This window comes from Otolemur garnettii, unplaced genomic scaffold (assembly GCF_000181295.1).
Source record: "Otolemur garnettii isolate 467f Iridium unplaced genomic scaffold, OtoGar3 scaffold00054, whole genome shotgun sequence".
Taxonomy (NCBI): Eukaryota; Metazoa; Chordata; class Mammalia; order Primates; family Galagidae; genus Otolemur; species Otolemur garnettii.
The window spans coordinates 3,210,411-3,227,060 of NW_003852449.1; the positions used below are offsets into that span (position 1 = coordinate 3,210,411).

The 16,650-nt window shown below is 47.5% G+C and overlaps 1 protein-coding gene and 1 pseudogene across 1 annotated transcript in view; both read left to right on the forward strand.

Annotated features, from left to right (window-relative positions):
- NID2 (nidogen 2) overlaps window positions 1–16,650 on the forward strand; it is a 61,313-nt gene that overhangs the window by 21,059 nt on the left and 23,604 nt on the right. Inside the window, exons 5-9 of the mRNA XM_023514490.1 lie at window positions 3,191–3,340; window positions 4,029–4,274; window positions 5,495–5,695; window positions 7,103–7,333; window positions 15,538–15,681. Of these exons, the coding sequence (XP_023370258.1) occupies window positions 3,191–3,340; window positions 4,029–4,274; window positions 5,495–5,695; window positions 7,103–7,333; window positions 15,538–15,681 (972 nt within the window). The remainder of the gene's footprint in view (window positions 1–3,190; window positions 3,341–4,028; window positions 4,275–5,494; window positions 5,696–7,102; window positions 7,334–15,537; window positions 15,682–16,650) is intronic.
- On the forward strand, window positions 6,166–6,232 carry LOC111726138 (annotated as a pseudogene).

The window sequence follows — 16,650 nt, forward strand, 5'->3', positions numbered from 1 at the left end:
ATCCAAAAAATACAGTTTTCCATGAAAAACTGTTTTAAAAGAATCCCAGGTGGGCTTACGAAAAAGGAGTTAACCCTCATAATCATAGTCTGAGTCTCATCACAGCCTTTCATGGGAGCCTGACTATTACTTCTGTCATTCTAGAAAGACACAGTCTGGTTTCCAGCCAGTTTATAAGCCTCTGCACAGTGGCCTTGGTAAGCGGCTGGCCGTGTGGCTCTGCGCCTGTCTTTCTACTCACATAGAAGCTGTGATTGTGCTGTGGCTCCTCCATTCTCTCCCCTTCTTCTGTAATCCACTCTGAGAATAGGAATTGGGCCAGAGAACATGTTGGAGTGGTGGGGTGCGATGCAGAGCCATGGCTCCCTCAGCCTGCGGGAGAGCAGTGCAGAGTGGGGTTGTATTTGGCCTCCTGCAGGCCTGCAGTAGATGGATGGCTTTTACCTGGTGCTCAGAAGCAGGTTATAATGCAATTTCTGGCCTGGCGCCCATGCTCAGTGGTTACAGCGCCAGCGGCCACATACACCCAGGCTGGCAGGTTCGAACCTGGCCAGGGACAGCTAAACAACAATGACAACTGCAACAAAAAAATAGCTGGGCATTGTGGTGGGTGCCTGTGTCCCAGATCCTCAGGAGGCTGAAGCAAGAGAATCGCTCAGGAGTTTGAGGTTGCTGTGAGCTGTGATGCCACAGCACTCTACCCAGGGCGACATGGTGAGACTGACTCTGAAAAAAAAAAAAGGCGATTTCTAGCAATGCAGTTGTGAGGAAGGGGGTGTCCTCCTGGTTTTAGAGATGAGGAAGCTGAAACAGACTCAGGGTGTTCCCACAGTTTCCATGGAGCCCCCGAGTGGAGGTTCAGGCCCGTCTCTGAGCGGGAGCCTCCTGTAGCCCCTCATCCCTGGCGTTCTGGACAGAGTCCTGGCAGCCACATGTTGCCATCAGCACTCTCCAGTGGGGGAGTCCCCGAGAAGATGCTTCTTTACACTTAGCTCTCACTTTCCAAGAGGGAGGAGCCTGAGACTTTGGCGCACGCCAATTACATTCATTTCTTTTTACTCAAAATGGTATTCCCCTCTTTCTCAAGCCAACAGTATATCCTGATACATTGTTTTCTCCACAGCAACCTCTAATACTTTTATCACGATGTATTTTGTCTGTCTTATGTTTTATGTCCATTTCCTCTTTTAAAAAAAGTCAAATTATTCCTAATTTCTATTTGTATCCAACTGGGACTTCTCAGTGAAGTCATTAAGGCGCCGTACCCAATCTCGCATCCCCAGCCTGGTTCCTATTGTGACTAAATCTCGCGTCCCCAGCCTGGTTCCCATCGTGACTAAATCTCACGTCCCCAGCCTGGTTCCCACCGTGTTCCTGATCCCACTTTCCCCTTGCACCGTGGCTGTCAGTGCCTCCCGCGGCCCTCAGCCTGCTGCCTCTTCGGGGACCTGCGAGCAGTGTGGCGCTGTGCACTGTGCACCGTCCCTGTGTGGCTCTCACCACTCGTGCTCCCTCCACCTGCTGCAATGCCCATTGGGTGGTGTCTGCTCTTGCTACCGTCACACCCGATTTACAAAGTCTGACTCGACCAGAGTTGCTGAAGCCTGTGCTGATGACCGCCAAGCACCTGAGCGGGCCTCTAACCCAGAGCTCGGGCCATGATGTGTACCTGGTAGTTCAGATTGTGACGCCAGGGTCCTGGGTTCTAAGCCCACCTTTGCCACCACCTGTGACTTCAGGCGAGTCACTTTAGTCTTCTGTACATTGGCTTCTCACTTGCAAACAGATTAAAACTCAGCCCCTGCTACCTTGGGCCCTGGTGCAAATTACAGTGAACACAGCTTGTGGGATGGTATCTGGCGTGTGTGAAACAGTTTAAATGTTAACTTTGTGATGTTTTTATTCTCCAACACAGGTCTTTATCCGGCTGTGTTGTTACCTACATGGTGCTCTATCTTCCCCATCAGTTTCTTTGCTTTTGTTCTCCCTGGAATCCCAGGAAAATATTGACCTTTCCATCTCTTCCTTCCTGTTTTCCCCTTTTCAGACTCCAGGTGCAACACAACTACCACCTGCTTTATCCAAAGCAGAGGAGACCAGCGGCCAGCTCTCACAAGAATTCCTGATGGGCTTAGTGTGGACTTAGCGTGCTCCTGGGACCTCCCACTCCAGGCCCCAAGGGTGCTATACTGGGGACTGGTGTGTTCCCCGACTCCTTTGGGAAGCAGCCTCCTGTCCATTCAGCACCTCTGGCCGCGCCCACCCACTGGGCACTCCCTCTGTGGCATTTGCACCAATCCTCAGTTTGTAGCACTAATGGCCTCTCTTCCTCTTCCTCCTCCCTCTCCTCCTCCTATCCTCCTTTCCCTCTTCCTACCTCCTCTCCCTCCTCCTACCCCCCTCCATCCTCCCGTCCTCTTCCTCTTCTTTTTTGGATAGAATAAGTGGGAAATAGAAGAAACAGCTCCTGGAGCACTGAGCTTCCCCTGGCCACCCTGGCGTCCTGGGCCCCCTCTGACTGTGGCCCACGCTGCCTTCTGTTGAATGGAAATCCCTCTCGTGCCCTTCCCAGTGAACCCTGCCTGGGCACATGGTGTTCTGGCTTGATTCCCTGTTCTTTGCCTCCTCCTTTCTCCTCTGCCCACTTTCTTTAAGCTTGGTGCCAGTTAAGACCTTTCTCTCTCTTGGGGGGTAATAATCTGGGCTGTAGGCCAGCTAGATTTTTTTTTTTTTAATTTCATGGCTACCTAAAAGAAGAGAAGACCGGCTGGACATGGACCAGCCTTGTTAGCACCTTTCCTTGTGTCTTCCTCCCAGGAGGGCATCACTAGTGAGGGAACTATATAGAATTGTTGATATTTGGCTATTTTTGGTTCACAAAAATGATGTTTTTTACACATCAGCCCAACATGCACTTACTGTTCTGCTTCATCACATGGCGCTCAAACCGGTGCAGCCCCACCTCAGTCCCCCAGCGTTGCAGCGAGGCTGCGTCCCCCATCCGCAGCAGCCACAGCAAGTTAATTCCTCTGGGTTGAATGTTATTCCTGTCTCTGAAACAGCCAAACCTCTTTGTTTATTGTAATCTAAGCCACTTTTCTGGAGCAGAGGCTGCATATATGATGACGCTTGGCAGCAATGACATGGGAATCACTCAGTCCTTGTGACGCAAGTTTGTTTTGTTTTTCAGTGTTCACATACAACGCTGCCAGCAGGGAAACCTGTGAGCACAAGCACGGCCAGTGCTCCCGGCATGCCTTCTGCACGGACTACGCCACCGGCTTCTGCTGTCACTGCCAGTCCAGGTTCTATGGAGACGGGAAGCATTGCCTTCCGGAAGGTGACTGGCCGGGCTGCTGTGTGTCCCTGCCACCTGTTATTCCCAGCTGCCATGCGAGCTCTGCTTTATGTCCTGGCACTGCCATTACTCAAGTCAGAATGCTAGGAGCTCACAGATGCTCAGTAAACACTGGAGGAGTTAGCGGGTTTTGGCTGCTTTCCCAATTTGAGGATTGCCCAGAAAAGTCCTTCTTTTTGCTATCTCATTGGAGCCAAAGTGGGGGGGGGAGGGGAGATGTGAGAAAAGAGACAGCAGGTGGAACTGTCTCATAATGGGCAGTTGGTGATTTGCCTTCATTAAAATGACTTGCTAAACACCGATGTGGTGGCTCATGCCTGTAATCTCAACACTCTGGGAGGCTGAGGCATGTGGATCTCTTGAGCTCAGGAGTTCAAGACTAGCCTGAGCAAGGGAAAGACCCTGTCTCTACTAAAAATAGAAACAATTAGCTGGACATTGTGGCGGCCTGTAGTCCCAGCTACTCAGGAGGCTGAGGAAGGAGGATCACTTGAAACCAGGTGTTGAGGTTCTATGAGCTAGGCCAATGCCACGGCACTCTAGACCAGACAACAGAGCTGTCTCAAAAAAAAAAAAAAAAAAGTGAGATTTGGAAGTTGTTGGTGGATTTAGTTTATCTGGGTGCATAAATCCCTGATGCCTGTGGCTGGGTGCATCTGCTGTCTTTCAGGGGCCCCTCATCGAGTCAACGGGAAAGTGAGCGGACACCTCCTTGTGGGCCACACCCCCGTGGACTTTGCCGATGTGGACCTGCATGCCTACATTGTGGGCAATGATGGCAGGGCCTACACGGCCATCAGCCACATCCCGCAGCCAGCGGCCATGGCCCTCCTGCCCCTCACACCTGTCGGGGGTCTGTTTGGCTGGCTCTTTGCTTTAGAAAAGCCAGGCTCTGAGAATGGCTTCAGCCTCACAGGTGAGTGGCCCTGAGGGCTGGCTGGGAGGATTTCTCAGTTTGGCACTTGGGGGACCCTACTTTGGGCCTTTCCACAGTGGAAGAGGTTTGCTTATTCAGCAAGCAGAGAGCCTCAGGTGGAAAGAGCTGCAGGTGGTTTTCTGTCAGGAGGAAGTCAGGGATGGTTTGACCTCATGCAACTGCTTTATGAAAGGGTGACTTTTTTCTAAATGTTCTCACAGCTGTTTTGAGAAATAGGATGATTCCATTTGGAGCATTTATGTTCTTCTCACCTCTATTCATTGAAGCATTATTTGCCAGGCTTTGTCTAATTGAATTATTGTGCACAAGTCTCTTCAATGGCAAAGACAGTACTTACAGGGCATGGAGATGACTTTCCTTCTTGGGGCGGGACGCCCTGCCTTTTCTCCACCCCCTTCCCTGACCTGCATCGGTATATATAGGAAAGTGCATCTCAGACCTTAACCTGCACACACATGTCCTGGAGGGCTTGTGAAAATGCACCTGATCCGTTAGGCCTGGACCAGGCCTGTGAGTTTGCTTTTCTGACAAGCTCCTGGGAGCTGCCAGCACCGCCTGTGTTGGGACCACCCTGCCACAGCTGTGGCACATCTTAGTTTCTCACCTGAACAAGTGTATTTCCTGCTGGTCTTAACTTTATGACATGAAAAATCAAGTGCTGTAAGAAAAGAGGCCCTCCAGGTCCACCTGCACAGTGTGACAGCCGTCTGCAGGATCTCACCTTTAATCAAGATTTAAATAAAACCTTGGGTCAAGAGTAGGTAGATAAAATGGCATGTCTAGTTAAATTTGAATTTCAGATGAATAATTTTCTTGTATTAATATAAGTATCCCCCATATATTTCATGGGATATAGTTATCTGAATTTCAAATTTAATTCGGTATCCTGTTATGTTTTTGTTTTTTTGGTGCTTGTTTGTTTCTGTTAAGTCTGGCAGCCTAGGAGAAAAGTCAGGGTGCTCAAGAGTATGTGTCTCTTGGAACACAGGTGCCGCACAGGGAGGTGGTGTGGGGTGCGGCAGGATGGACATGCTTCTCAAAAATCTGGGGAACTTAAGGAATCAACAGCTGATGGTCCGGATATCAGGGAACCCCTCCGTCCCAACAGCAGAAGTCGGTGGGAGAAGGTAGTGCCCTGGCAGGCACGTGAGCCAGTCCTCTTCTCAGCCCTGTGCTGGACTGATTATTTTCCTCTCCAGGTGCCACCTTTACCCACAACATGGAAATTACTTTCTCCCCGGGAGAGGAGAGGGTTCATATCACTCAGACGGCCGAGGGACTTGATCCAGAAAACTATCTGAGCATTAAGACCAACATTCAAGGCCAGCTACCTTACATCCCAGAAAATTTCACAGCCCACATTGCCCCCTACAAGGAGCTGTACCAGTACTCGGACTCAGGTACGTGCAACCTGTTTCCACGTCTGTAAAATGGAGTCCTGCCTCACAGGATAGTTATGGTAATTAAATGAGTTACTACTGGAATGTTCTAGAACAGTGCCAGGCACATAATGTGGGCTCAATATCATTATTATTATTATCAAACACATAATGGGAGTGAGCAGCATGCTGTCTGCTATCACAGGAATGTCTGTCCCTACCCCATACCATTAAATAATTGGTAACAATGTTGTCTATGGGGTAGGTAGGGGTGGCATAACTATATAGAGAGTTTTTAACCATCCTGCCTTCTGGGGCATGGGAAAATACAGACTATTGAATTTATATTTGTTTGGTAACTTTTTTAGTTGGTGATTTCAGCTTGTGTCAAAAATCATAGAGATATCGCACAGTATTACAGAAGCAGGGCTCGATTCAGAGTTAGAGGATAAGAATTCACATCCTGGACTCAGCATTTAAAATCTGTGGGGAGGTGTTACGGCTATTTTAGAATTTCTCTAGCAGGGTTTCTGGTTTTCATGGGGAAAAAAATCCCATGCAATAAAAAATAAATACAAACCAATAAAATCTAAGGGGAAGATCACTTAATACTCAGAGCCTATTTCCTCATCTTTAGCGTGGGAACAAAGTTACTTTGTCCACTACACATGGTCAGCAACTTGTGTAAAGTGTGATGTATCCGGCAAAATCCTTTCTGCATGAGAGACACTGCCTCGGTCGCGGCTGCAGCTCTGAGTGGTGCCTTTCCCCAGCCCCGAGCTCCTCTGCTCTGTGAGAGGCACAGGGAAGTGGATGGGAAGTAGATACTGGGACCGTGTGCCCAGTGGCTCAGGGGCACAGCGCTGTGCTGGGCTGGACCTCCAGACTCAGATCAAGAGACACGACCCTTTCCTTTGCCTAGAACCCTTCATAAGACTTACGGAAGTACCAGGTGTTGGGAGCCCTCACCTCTGTGAAATGCGGAGGCTGGATTGGCCGAACACTCAGCATGACTGGAGTTTTAGTCCAGCTCTACCACGCACCAGCCCTGCCTCCCACTGATGCTCAGAGAGGCTCTGCTCACGTGACTGCAGCACCCACTTTGCTGGGCTGTTGTGAGAAATCGTGAGGGCAGCCCAGGTGGCACGTAGAGCCCCCGGTGTGCACGCACAGGGTAACCAGTTTATTCCTTGTATATAACGACAGCAACAACCGCAGGGCCTCCTCCCTCTGGGCCCTGTGACTTTGCCTCCTCTCTGGTTCTTGACATTTCCTTGCAAGTTTCCTGTTCAACCCCAGGAAGCTCCCAAGGGGAACGTGGTCCAAGAATCAGATGAAAAACTGTGCAGAAGTACCTACTCCTTGTGAAAATCTCCACTGAATATTTTTTAAATTGACCAGTTTGCCTGTCCCATGTTTCTGTTGCAGCCGTGACCTCCACCAGTTCCAGAGAGTACTCTCTCACCTCCGGTGCCATCAACCTGACTCGGTCCTACCGCATCCGCCAGAACGTCACTTACCAGGTGTGCAGGCACGCCGCCAGGCGCTCGGCCGTCCCCGCCACCCAGCAGCTGACCGTGGACCGGGTTTTTGCCTTGTACAGTGATGAAGAGAGAGTCCTCAGATTTGCTGTGACCAATCAGATTGGCCCTGTCGAAGGTAAGGCTTCCTTTTTTGTTGCTCTTGGGCAAAACTTACCTCCTCTTTGAGTGGCCTTAGAACAGTAATTCTCAGTGGTCACTAAAGGCTACTGAGTGGCTGGCTCCGTGTGTGGTGCTGAATGGAAGGATAAACAAAACAGGGTCCTTGAAGTGGAGACAGAGGCAGAAATGGAACTTTTAGAATAGGGAACAATGTCCCTGCCAGAGCAGGAATTAGAGCGTGCGTGGTTCGTAGCTATCCCCAACTGTATGTGCCTATCAGGAGTCTGCCCGTGGCCAAGCTGGGGCCACGTCAGGAGGGAGAGAGATGCTGACAAGTTATTTGCTACAGTCGTGGAAGGGCGGGATGCTGTGAGTCTCCTCTGGAGGTTCCAGAAAGATGTCTCCAAGGAAGGGACATTTCAGCTAAAGCTTAAAGGATGATAGGAATTCACCAAACCAAGGTAGCGCAAAGAGCCAAAGCCTGGAAAAACCAAACAAAATAGAACTTTATGTATAGAAATCACCCAAGAACATTATACTGGATACTGAAATGCTGAATGCCTTCCGCTCAGTGTCAGACACGAAATGAGGGTGTCTGCTCCTGCCCTGTCTATTCACCAGTGTGGGAAGTTCCACCCAGGGTGTCATGGAAGAACAGGAGATAAAAGGCATCTAATTGGAAAGGAAGAAGTCAAATGATCTCTATTCTCAGGTGACATGATCTTTTGTGTAGAAATCTAAGGAATTCACTAAAAAGCTGTTAGAACTAACAAGTCCAGTAATGTTACAGGTTACATGATCAAGACACCAGAATGTATCATATTTCTCTAGAGTAGCAATGAGCCAAGTGAACGTGAAATTTCCTTGCAAAAGGAATAAAATGTTTAGGAATAATTTTTTTTAAAGGAGCGCAATATTTGTACATGGAAACCTATAAAACATTTTTGAAAAACAAATTAAAGAAAACCCCAATACATGGAAGGATGTCCTGTGTTCATGGATTGGAAATTTTAATATTGTTGAAACAGCAATATTTCCCCAATTCTCCCCAAATTAATCTATGGATTCAATATAATCCCTAATGGAATTACATTGAATTTTTGCAGCTGGCTTTTTGCAGAAATTGGCAAACTCATTCTAAAATTCAAATGGAAGTTCATGGAAGTTAGAATCACCAAAACAATCTCAGAAAAGAAACATAAATTTGAAAGACTCAATTTCAAAACTTAGAGTGGTCAGGACAGTGTGGACCTGGCCTAGGACAGACATATAGATCAATGGAATAGAAGTGAGAAGCCAGAAATAAATGCACTTTTACAGTCAATTGCTTTTTTGATCAGGGGACCAAAACAATCAATGGAGAAAGAATAGTCTTTAACAGGTGGTGCTGGGACCACTCACTAACCACATACAAAAGAATAAATTGAGCTCCCCACATCATATACAAAAATTAACTCTACATGGGCCCTGGCCCTAAATGAAAGAGCTAAAATTTTTATAAGAAAACATGAGGGTAAATTTTTGTGACCTTGAATTTGGCAATGATTTCTTAGACATGACACTCCAAGCACAGGCAACTGAAGGAAAAATAAATTGGTTGTCATCAAACTTAAAACCCTTTGTGCTTCAACAAAGTGAAAAACACAGTCCATGGGAGAAAATATTTTAAGCCGTATATTTAATAAGAGCCTTGTTCTAGAATATATGGCACACTCTTACGAGTCAATAATAAAACCAAGTTATCTAATTCAAAGATTGGCAAAGATTCTGGAAAGACATTTCTCCAAAAAATCTATACAGATACTCCATGAACCCATGAAAAGATGCTCAATAGCATTCGTCGTCAGAGAAACTCAGGTCAAAACCACAGGGAAATATGACCTAATGGCATACGGACAACTACAATAAAAAATGGGTAAGAACAAGTGTTGGGGAGGAAGTGGAGAATCTGGAACCTCATAGATGCCGCTGTGAGTAGAAAGTGGTGCAGCGACTGTGAAAAACAGGATAGTCGCTTCTCCAGAAATGTACGTACAAAGTTGTCTGTCAGAGCAATTCCACGTCCAACTCTATCACTTGGAGAGACATGAAAACTATGTCTGCACAGAAATTTGTGCACAGATATTCACAGCAACATGATAGCCAAAATAGGGAACAACCCAAATGTCCCGTTGTTGATGAACAGATGCAAAAGCTCATATTCAGACAATGGAATATTCCCCAAGAAAGGAATGGAGTATGATTGTACATACTCCAACGTGGACCAACACTGAAAACGTGCTAGGCGACGGCATCCGGGCAGAAAGCACAGAGCAGTGCGTGCTTCTGCTCCTGTGGCATATGTAGAAGAGGAAAATTCATAGAGACGGAAAGATCGCCGGTGCCCAGGGACTGGGAGGTTGGCATGGGGGGACGTAGGCAGCCAACAGCTACAGGGTACCAGGTTTCTTTGGGGAATGATCAAAGTGTTCTGAAATTGACTGTGGTGATGTTTCTGCAACTCCGTGAATAGACTAAAAAATAATTTAGTGGTGCACTTTGAATGAGCTGTGAGGTGTGTGTGTTATATCTCCATTGAAGAAAACAATGGTGGAAACAAAACTCTTCAGGAATTCTCCTCAAATTTCAATGAGCATTAGTCTCATCTGTGAAGACTGATTTAAAACATGCACCTTAAAATGTTCTACAGCTACCAAGACAAGGAAAGGCGTGGAGGACACTTAAATGCAGGTTGCGGTGTGAGAGAAGCCAGGCTGAAAAGGCATCACACCGTGTGATTCCCAATATGTGAGGTTCTGGAAAAGGTTAAAGTGTAGAGACAGTAGAAAGACAGTGGCTGCCAGGGACTCGGGGCCGGAGGAGAGGTGGGATTAGGAGGAACGCGGGATTTCTCAGGGCCGTGTTACTATTCTGCATGATACTGTGGTGTTGGATCTAACCCACTATGCGTTTGTTAAAATCTACAGAGCTGTACAACACAGAGGTGAGCCCTCACAAGAACTGTGGGCTCCAGTACCGTGTCAGTGTGAGTTCATCAGTGATAACACACGTCCACAGCCATGCACGATGTTAGATAGGGGAGACTGTGTGAGTAGGGAGGGCACATGGAAGTTCTATGCTTTCTGTATTTTTCTATAAGCCTGACACTGTTCTAAAAGATAAAGTCTACTAATCCTTTTAAAATGTCCTAGGGTAGCCAGAGGATAAGCTTGTAAAGTCAGGGAACTCTAGAGATGGGGAATGACTGTATCAAATCAAGGGGACGTTTTCTCCTAGAACGGAAGAGCCCTGTGAGGAGAAGAATGTCGCCCTCATTCCGTTTCTGTGCTGATACTGTGGAGCCCTGAATTAGTGCTTTGGAGAGGCGGATCTGTAACCCCTGAGTGTGTACTTTATTGCTGGAGCCGAGGGTTCCTCAAGTCTCAGTAAACTCAGCCAGGAAGAGTCACCTCTAGCTATGTGGTAGTGAGAGCGTAAGGTCCAGAGGTTGCAGAAATGACTCAGAGAACCAGAGTTTGTTGGCTTGGTTCAGTTTTAGGAAGCTTGTTTTAAGATGTAGGCTTTGGGTGGCCAAAGCTGGTATTGTAAGATTATGAATCAATATGTCAAAATGTTAGTTGATTATAGAGGAGTATGTAAATTACGAAGGAAAAGATTGTTATTGCAGATTTCTTAAAGAGAGACTAAAACAAAAATTACAATGAACACGTTCCTTACCTTTAAATGTCCTGTTCGGCCCTTTGCTCGGTGTAGCCGTCTCATCTATTAAAACAGTCTGTGAAAGAATCTCGCAGGCAGTAGAGTCACATTCAGATTCTGGGTTCATTTAGGGAAAAGATATATCTCAGGGTATGTTTTCCTAGACATGCCAAATGGGAGTAGGCAAGGACCAGGGAAAGCCCACAACTGCCAGGTACTAAGTTGCTTCCATGTCCTTAGAATTTTATGACTTTTCTCTTCCACCCAAGTCAAATAATAATAGTTAATAATAATAGCTAAGGTTTCTCTTCCATCCAAGTCAAATAATAATAGTTAATAATAATAGCTAAGGATAGATTACTTGGTGCCATGCACTGTTCTAAGTACCTTATAGGAATTAACTCATTTAAGCCCCCAAACAACCTCTCCCCAATGGAGAAGCATAGTATTATTATTAATTAATTTTACAGATCACAAGACTGAGGTCACAGTAAGCCGGGAGCTGGAACTCACATCTGGACACCTGCTCCAGAGCCCACACTCTTACCCCTCATGGCCGTGCTGTCCCCTGTGGCATCCCTGGCCTCGTAGCTTGCCTCATAATTTAGACTAAATTTAAACAGACCAGTGTATGTTGTGAAAGCCTTTGTGTTTGAACTGTACATAATCCACTCACAGCAGTACGGTTCACTCTACCTGCATAGGAGAGAAATGAAACAGAGAAAAGAACAAAAGAAACAGAAAAATTAAAGCCTCTTTTCTTTCCTCTCTTCATGCAGAGAAGTATCTTCTTGAGTCTCTCACTTTTCCAGAGGGAGCTGTTATCTGGAATGTGCGGGGAAACAGCACAGCTGGCCCACTTGGCCCGGGGTGTGGGGGTGGTGGCTCCCAGGGTCAGGGTGCAATCTCAGCCTGCAGCCCTCACTGGCTCCTGAACACTGGTGCTACCTCCTAATCGTCTGAGCTTCAAGTGTGGGGCGGCTGTTTTTTGTGGGGTCACAGAACAGGATCCCAAATGCTTCCCATCCTTCCACTGCAGGGGTCCTTTGGGTGAGTTGGGGAGACTTTGGGCAGAGGCCATGGGTGAAGTGAACAGACTGTTCCTTTAAGGAAAACTGCTCTTCCCTCCTAATTAAATGGGTAAATTAGTTCCAGATCCTCTGTCAGAGGCCAACAGTTTAAGAGGGTGAGGGTGAAATACAAAATGTCTTAAGAAGGATATTGCCTTTCTTTACTGACTATAATAGGAGAAAAGCTAACAGGCCGTGGAGAGTCAATAGTGAAATGGTTTTAGAAATGTATTTTTAAAATATTTCTGGATGCCAAGTTCAGTGAACAGGGCCCGAGCTCAGAAGGTCTTCGTGCTTGGTTTAATGCTTTGCTGAAGTTTTTAAGTTTTGAATAAGGGACTGCATGTTTTCATTCTGCACTGGGCTCTTCAAATTATGTATTTGGCCCTGTCAGTGAAGTACGTTTTAAGTCGGTATCATGTAATTAATGGACATTCCCTTTTAATTTCAGGTGGGCTAGTGAACCCCATCCGAGCCTGCTAGTCAGCTTGTGAGCTGCATGGTTTGTTTTTTTCTTTAATGCCTAGCAGGGTAGTAAGCTCTTGTCATCCACGTGAACTCACTAATCTTTGCTGGAATGTGCCAGGGTGAAATTTTGATGCTGGAAAGGATTGAACAAGAAGGCCAGCATGAGTGTTTATAAATTAAGACAACCTGAGGATTACATCCCCCTTGGCAGGATATGCCAGACACTTTGTATAGATTCTTCTAAGACGGAGAAGTAGCCCAGAGGGTCTCTCGTGAGGCGTCTTCCGTGAGCACCAGACCCTATTGTGTGTTTGGGGCCTGACTCCAGAACCTGGTCTGTGTTCTCAGGCTGACTCAGTGACCACAGCCCCGGTGGTCCTGTATGCCAGGGGGTCCAGAGAGAGGGACTTCCAGGGATGTTTGTGTGATTCAGGGAGCTAGGTTTACACTGACAAAGTGCCGGAACCATTTGTTCACTGTGTTGGCAAAGATTCTGTTACTGTAGCCAAGGTCATTGAGGTGAAGCAGGGACAACCGATAGCCCGCCTAACTTTTAGCCAATAATATGAGAATCAGTAATACGGGGATATTCTGCCACATGGTGATGTTACTTACAAAGAGGATGGCAGGACTTTGCCAGGAAACGAGAGTGTCTCAGCCAAGGCCCCCTAGTTCACGGCAGACAAGTAGACAAAATGGGAAGAGCCATTTTGTCCTGGGTGGGGGGCAAACACTGGAAGCCTGGGAGGGAGTCTGCCTGCTGGGCAGGCTGCAGCAGTAAGCATGTGGGATCTGAAGTGGATGTTGCTTTGGGCCAGTCTCAGCCAACGAGATGGGGAGGCTTGGGCTGACTTGGCTGAGAGAGAGTGAAAGGATAGAGAAGTCAGCCTGCAGGCCAGGTGCGAGGGTCACACCTGTGATCTTAGCATTCTGGGAGGATCCCTAAGGAGAAGGGTTCGAAACCAACCTAAGCAAGAGTGAGACCCCATCTCTATTAAAAGTAGAAAAATTAGCCAGGTGTTGTGGCAGGTTCCTATAGTCCCAGCTACTAGGGAGGCTGAGGCAGGAGGATCATGTGAGCTCAGTAGTTTGAGGTTGCAGTGAGCTAGGCTCACACTACTGCACCCTAGCCAGGGAGAGAAAGACTCTCTCTCTATATATATATAAATTTGTCAGCCTGGGGTGCTGGTGTCTCGGGGGCCAGAGGGATCAATGGCTTCTCCATTGGGGAGAGGTTGTTTGGGGGCTTAAATGAGTTAATTCATATAGAACAGTGCATGGCACCAAGTAATCTATCCTTAGCTATTATTATTAACTATAATTATTTGACTTGGATGGAAGAGAAAAGTCATAAAATTGTCACCAGATGCCAGGCGCTGGTGTCTGGGGGGCCAGAGGACTGGAGTGCAGTGGCTTCCAGTCCAGAGGCAGGACCTGGAACGTACTGAGCTGGCTGCCGAGACCAGGGACACAGCCACAGAAGTACGGGGCAGAGGCTCCATCCAGAGATGGAGCCCCTTAGAAGTAGAAGCAGCTCAAGCCTCCCGGGCTTAGTTGGGGCTCCTGAATTCCTAGGGACCGAGGCAAAGTGAGACCCTCTAATGAGGATGAGCAGCGGCGCGTGGAGTGGGAAGAGGATGGCAGTCGCTGGAAGCTGGGCCGCCGGCCACGGGAATTGCCTTTCAGATGCGTCGTATTGGGTCTTTAGGATTTGTATTTTTAGCAGTCTGGCAGATATTAGTATAAGCATTTTTATCTTTACTTTTACACGTAAGGCATCAGAAGTACACAGAGGTGCCACAAATTAATGGATTCACCCCAGCTGGGCATCTGGGGCCCCTTCCCGCCTCTTTGTGTCCTTGGCTTAGACTAGATGACTTCCTGACACTCTGTGGTCAAAGACGCAGCAAAGTGGTGGGGAGCATGAGCGTGGGAGCCGGTCGTCTGGGTTTTTATCCACTCCAGCTCCGTGTACCTCTACTGACTGTATAACCCGGGCAGGTTCCTCGGCCTCTGTGTGCTGCAGATAAATGGAGACAGGACGCTGATAACTCCTTCCTCACCAGGCGGTTAGGAGGACAAGTTGGGGAGGCAGACACTTGATGGGGAGGTGGACTCAGGATGGGGAGGTGGTCTCGTGATGGGGAGGTGGACTCAGGATGGGGAGGTGGCCTCGTGATGGGGAGGTGGACTCAGGATGGGGAGGTGGCCTCGTGATGGGGAGGTGAACACTTTTTGGACACACGATGGGGAGGTGGACTCGGAATGGGGAGGCGGACTCAAGACAGGCAGGCAGATAGACACAGGTGGCTCAGAGCAGTGCCTGGGCTCAAGGGGCCATAACTGTTACACTGTATCCAGACATAGTCCTTGGGGGAGGCTCAGAAGTTCACAGTCATCAGCACCTGGTGGGTTTGTGACACCATTACTACTGGACAGTGAATGCTGGGAAAGTCACTCTGTTTATGTGGCCTTAGAAATAGTTAGAAGACAAGATATTTTTATTAATTGGACTTCACCTATAAGAACAGTGAATTTTTAGTGTGGGATTGCCAGATTTAGAGTCAGGAATTTGCGGTTTGAGTCCTGGCTGCACCTCTCACTTACTTTCCTTATCTGTGAAGTCTACCCATGTTAGGGACAAGTCCCCAACAGAGCTAGTCTCAGAATCACGGAGGTGACAGAGCAAAAGCACTTTTAAATAAAAAGACGTGTTGGGCATTTTTGTGCCCTGGGTGCAAACCTACTGAAATTAAGAAAAGGTACTTGTTGTGTATAGGGCAGGTGATGGGAAACCACTCTGGAGTTTAAGCCTGAGACGCAGATGAGCCACCCTGCCTTTGGATATTGATAATTCATCAATAGTCAGGTCTCTGGCTGTGCCACAGAGCAGATGAGCCTGCCGTCCCTTCCAGGGACGCTTCTGTCTTCTTCCTTCTGCGTCACACTCTTAGCTTTTAAAATTCCCTTTCTACCCATGCAGGGGACTCAGACCCCACTCCAGTGAATCCTTGCTACGATGGGAGCCACACGTGTGACACAACAGCACAGTGCCATCCGGGGTCAGGTGTGGATTACACCTGTGAGTGTGCACCTGGGTACCAGGGAGATGGGCGCAGCTGTGCGGGTAAGAGCCGCGTCCTCCATGCCCCTCAGGCAGCCCTTGTTTTTACTGTTTTTTGGTTGAGGCTGGGTTTGAACCCACCACCTCTGGTATATGGGGCCAGCGCCCTACTCCTTTGAGCCACAGGCGCAGCCCAGCCCTTGTTTTTACTTTGCCAGCTCCAGCATCGTGTCTGTGGAAGACACGTATCTACTGTCTTTAGAATCTTCAATGATCCATGATTTTAGCCCCTATTCATCAGATTCATCAGATATTTAAAAACTAAAGTGTGACCTAGTGAAGTTTGAAAGGAGGGGCATCTTGGGCTGGGGTTATGAAAAGAAAACGCTTGTGGCAATTCCTGGAAATTTCAAGTTAAGTTTTATAATTTTGCACCTGTATTAAGTAGTTCTTAAATTCACTAGCAAGCATGATTTCTAGACCACCACTATATATTTCTTTATATTATAAAGAAATTGTTAGTGTATTTTTCTTCTAAGTATCCATCTTTTAAGGAGATTTTAAGAATCCTTAGACCAGGCGTCCTCAAACTACGGTCTGTGGGCCACATATGGCTCACTAAGGACATTTATCTGGCCCACTGGGTGTTTTTGCTGCCACTGCCTGTCCTGCTTAGCAGGCAACTCATCCTAGGGCCTGCAGTCTAGCCCTCCAACGGTCTGAGGGACAGTGAACTGGCCCCCTGTTTAAAAAGTTCGAGGATCCCTGCCTTAGACTATTCATTCAAAAATTATCTCCTTGGGGTTTATGCGTGAATGGCTTGAAATAAATGTTTGCCTTTGGCCAGCAACATGCACTCCCAGCCCGTGTTTAGAAATTCTGGGTTTTGACTCATGTTTCGTCCAACCATTAGTCCTATTGAATCATCATAATGGTAGCAAAATAATGAGTTTTCAGGCCGCCCCCTTCTGAGATGCTTGACTCACGTAGCAACTTTTGCCCTCTTTTTTGCTAGATGTAAATGAATGTGCG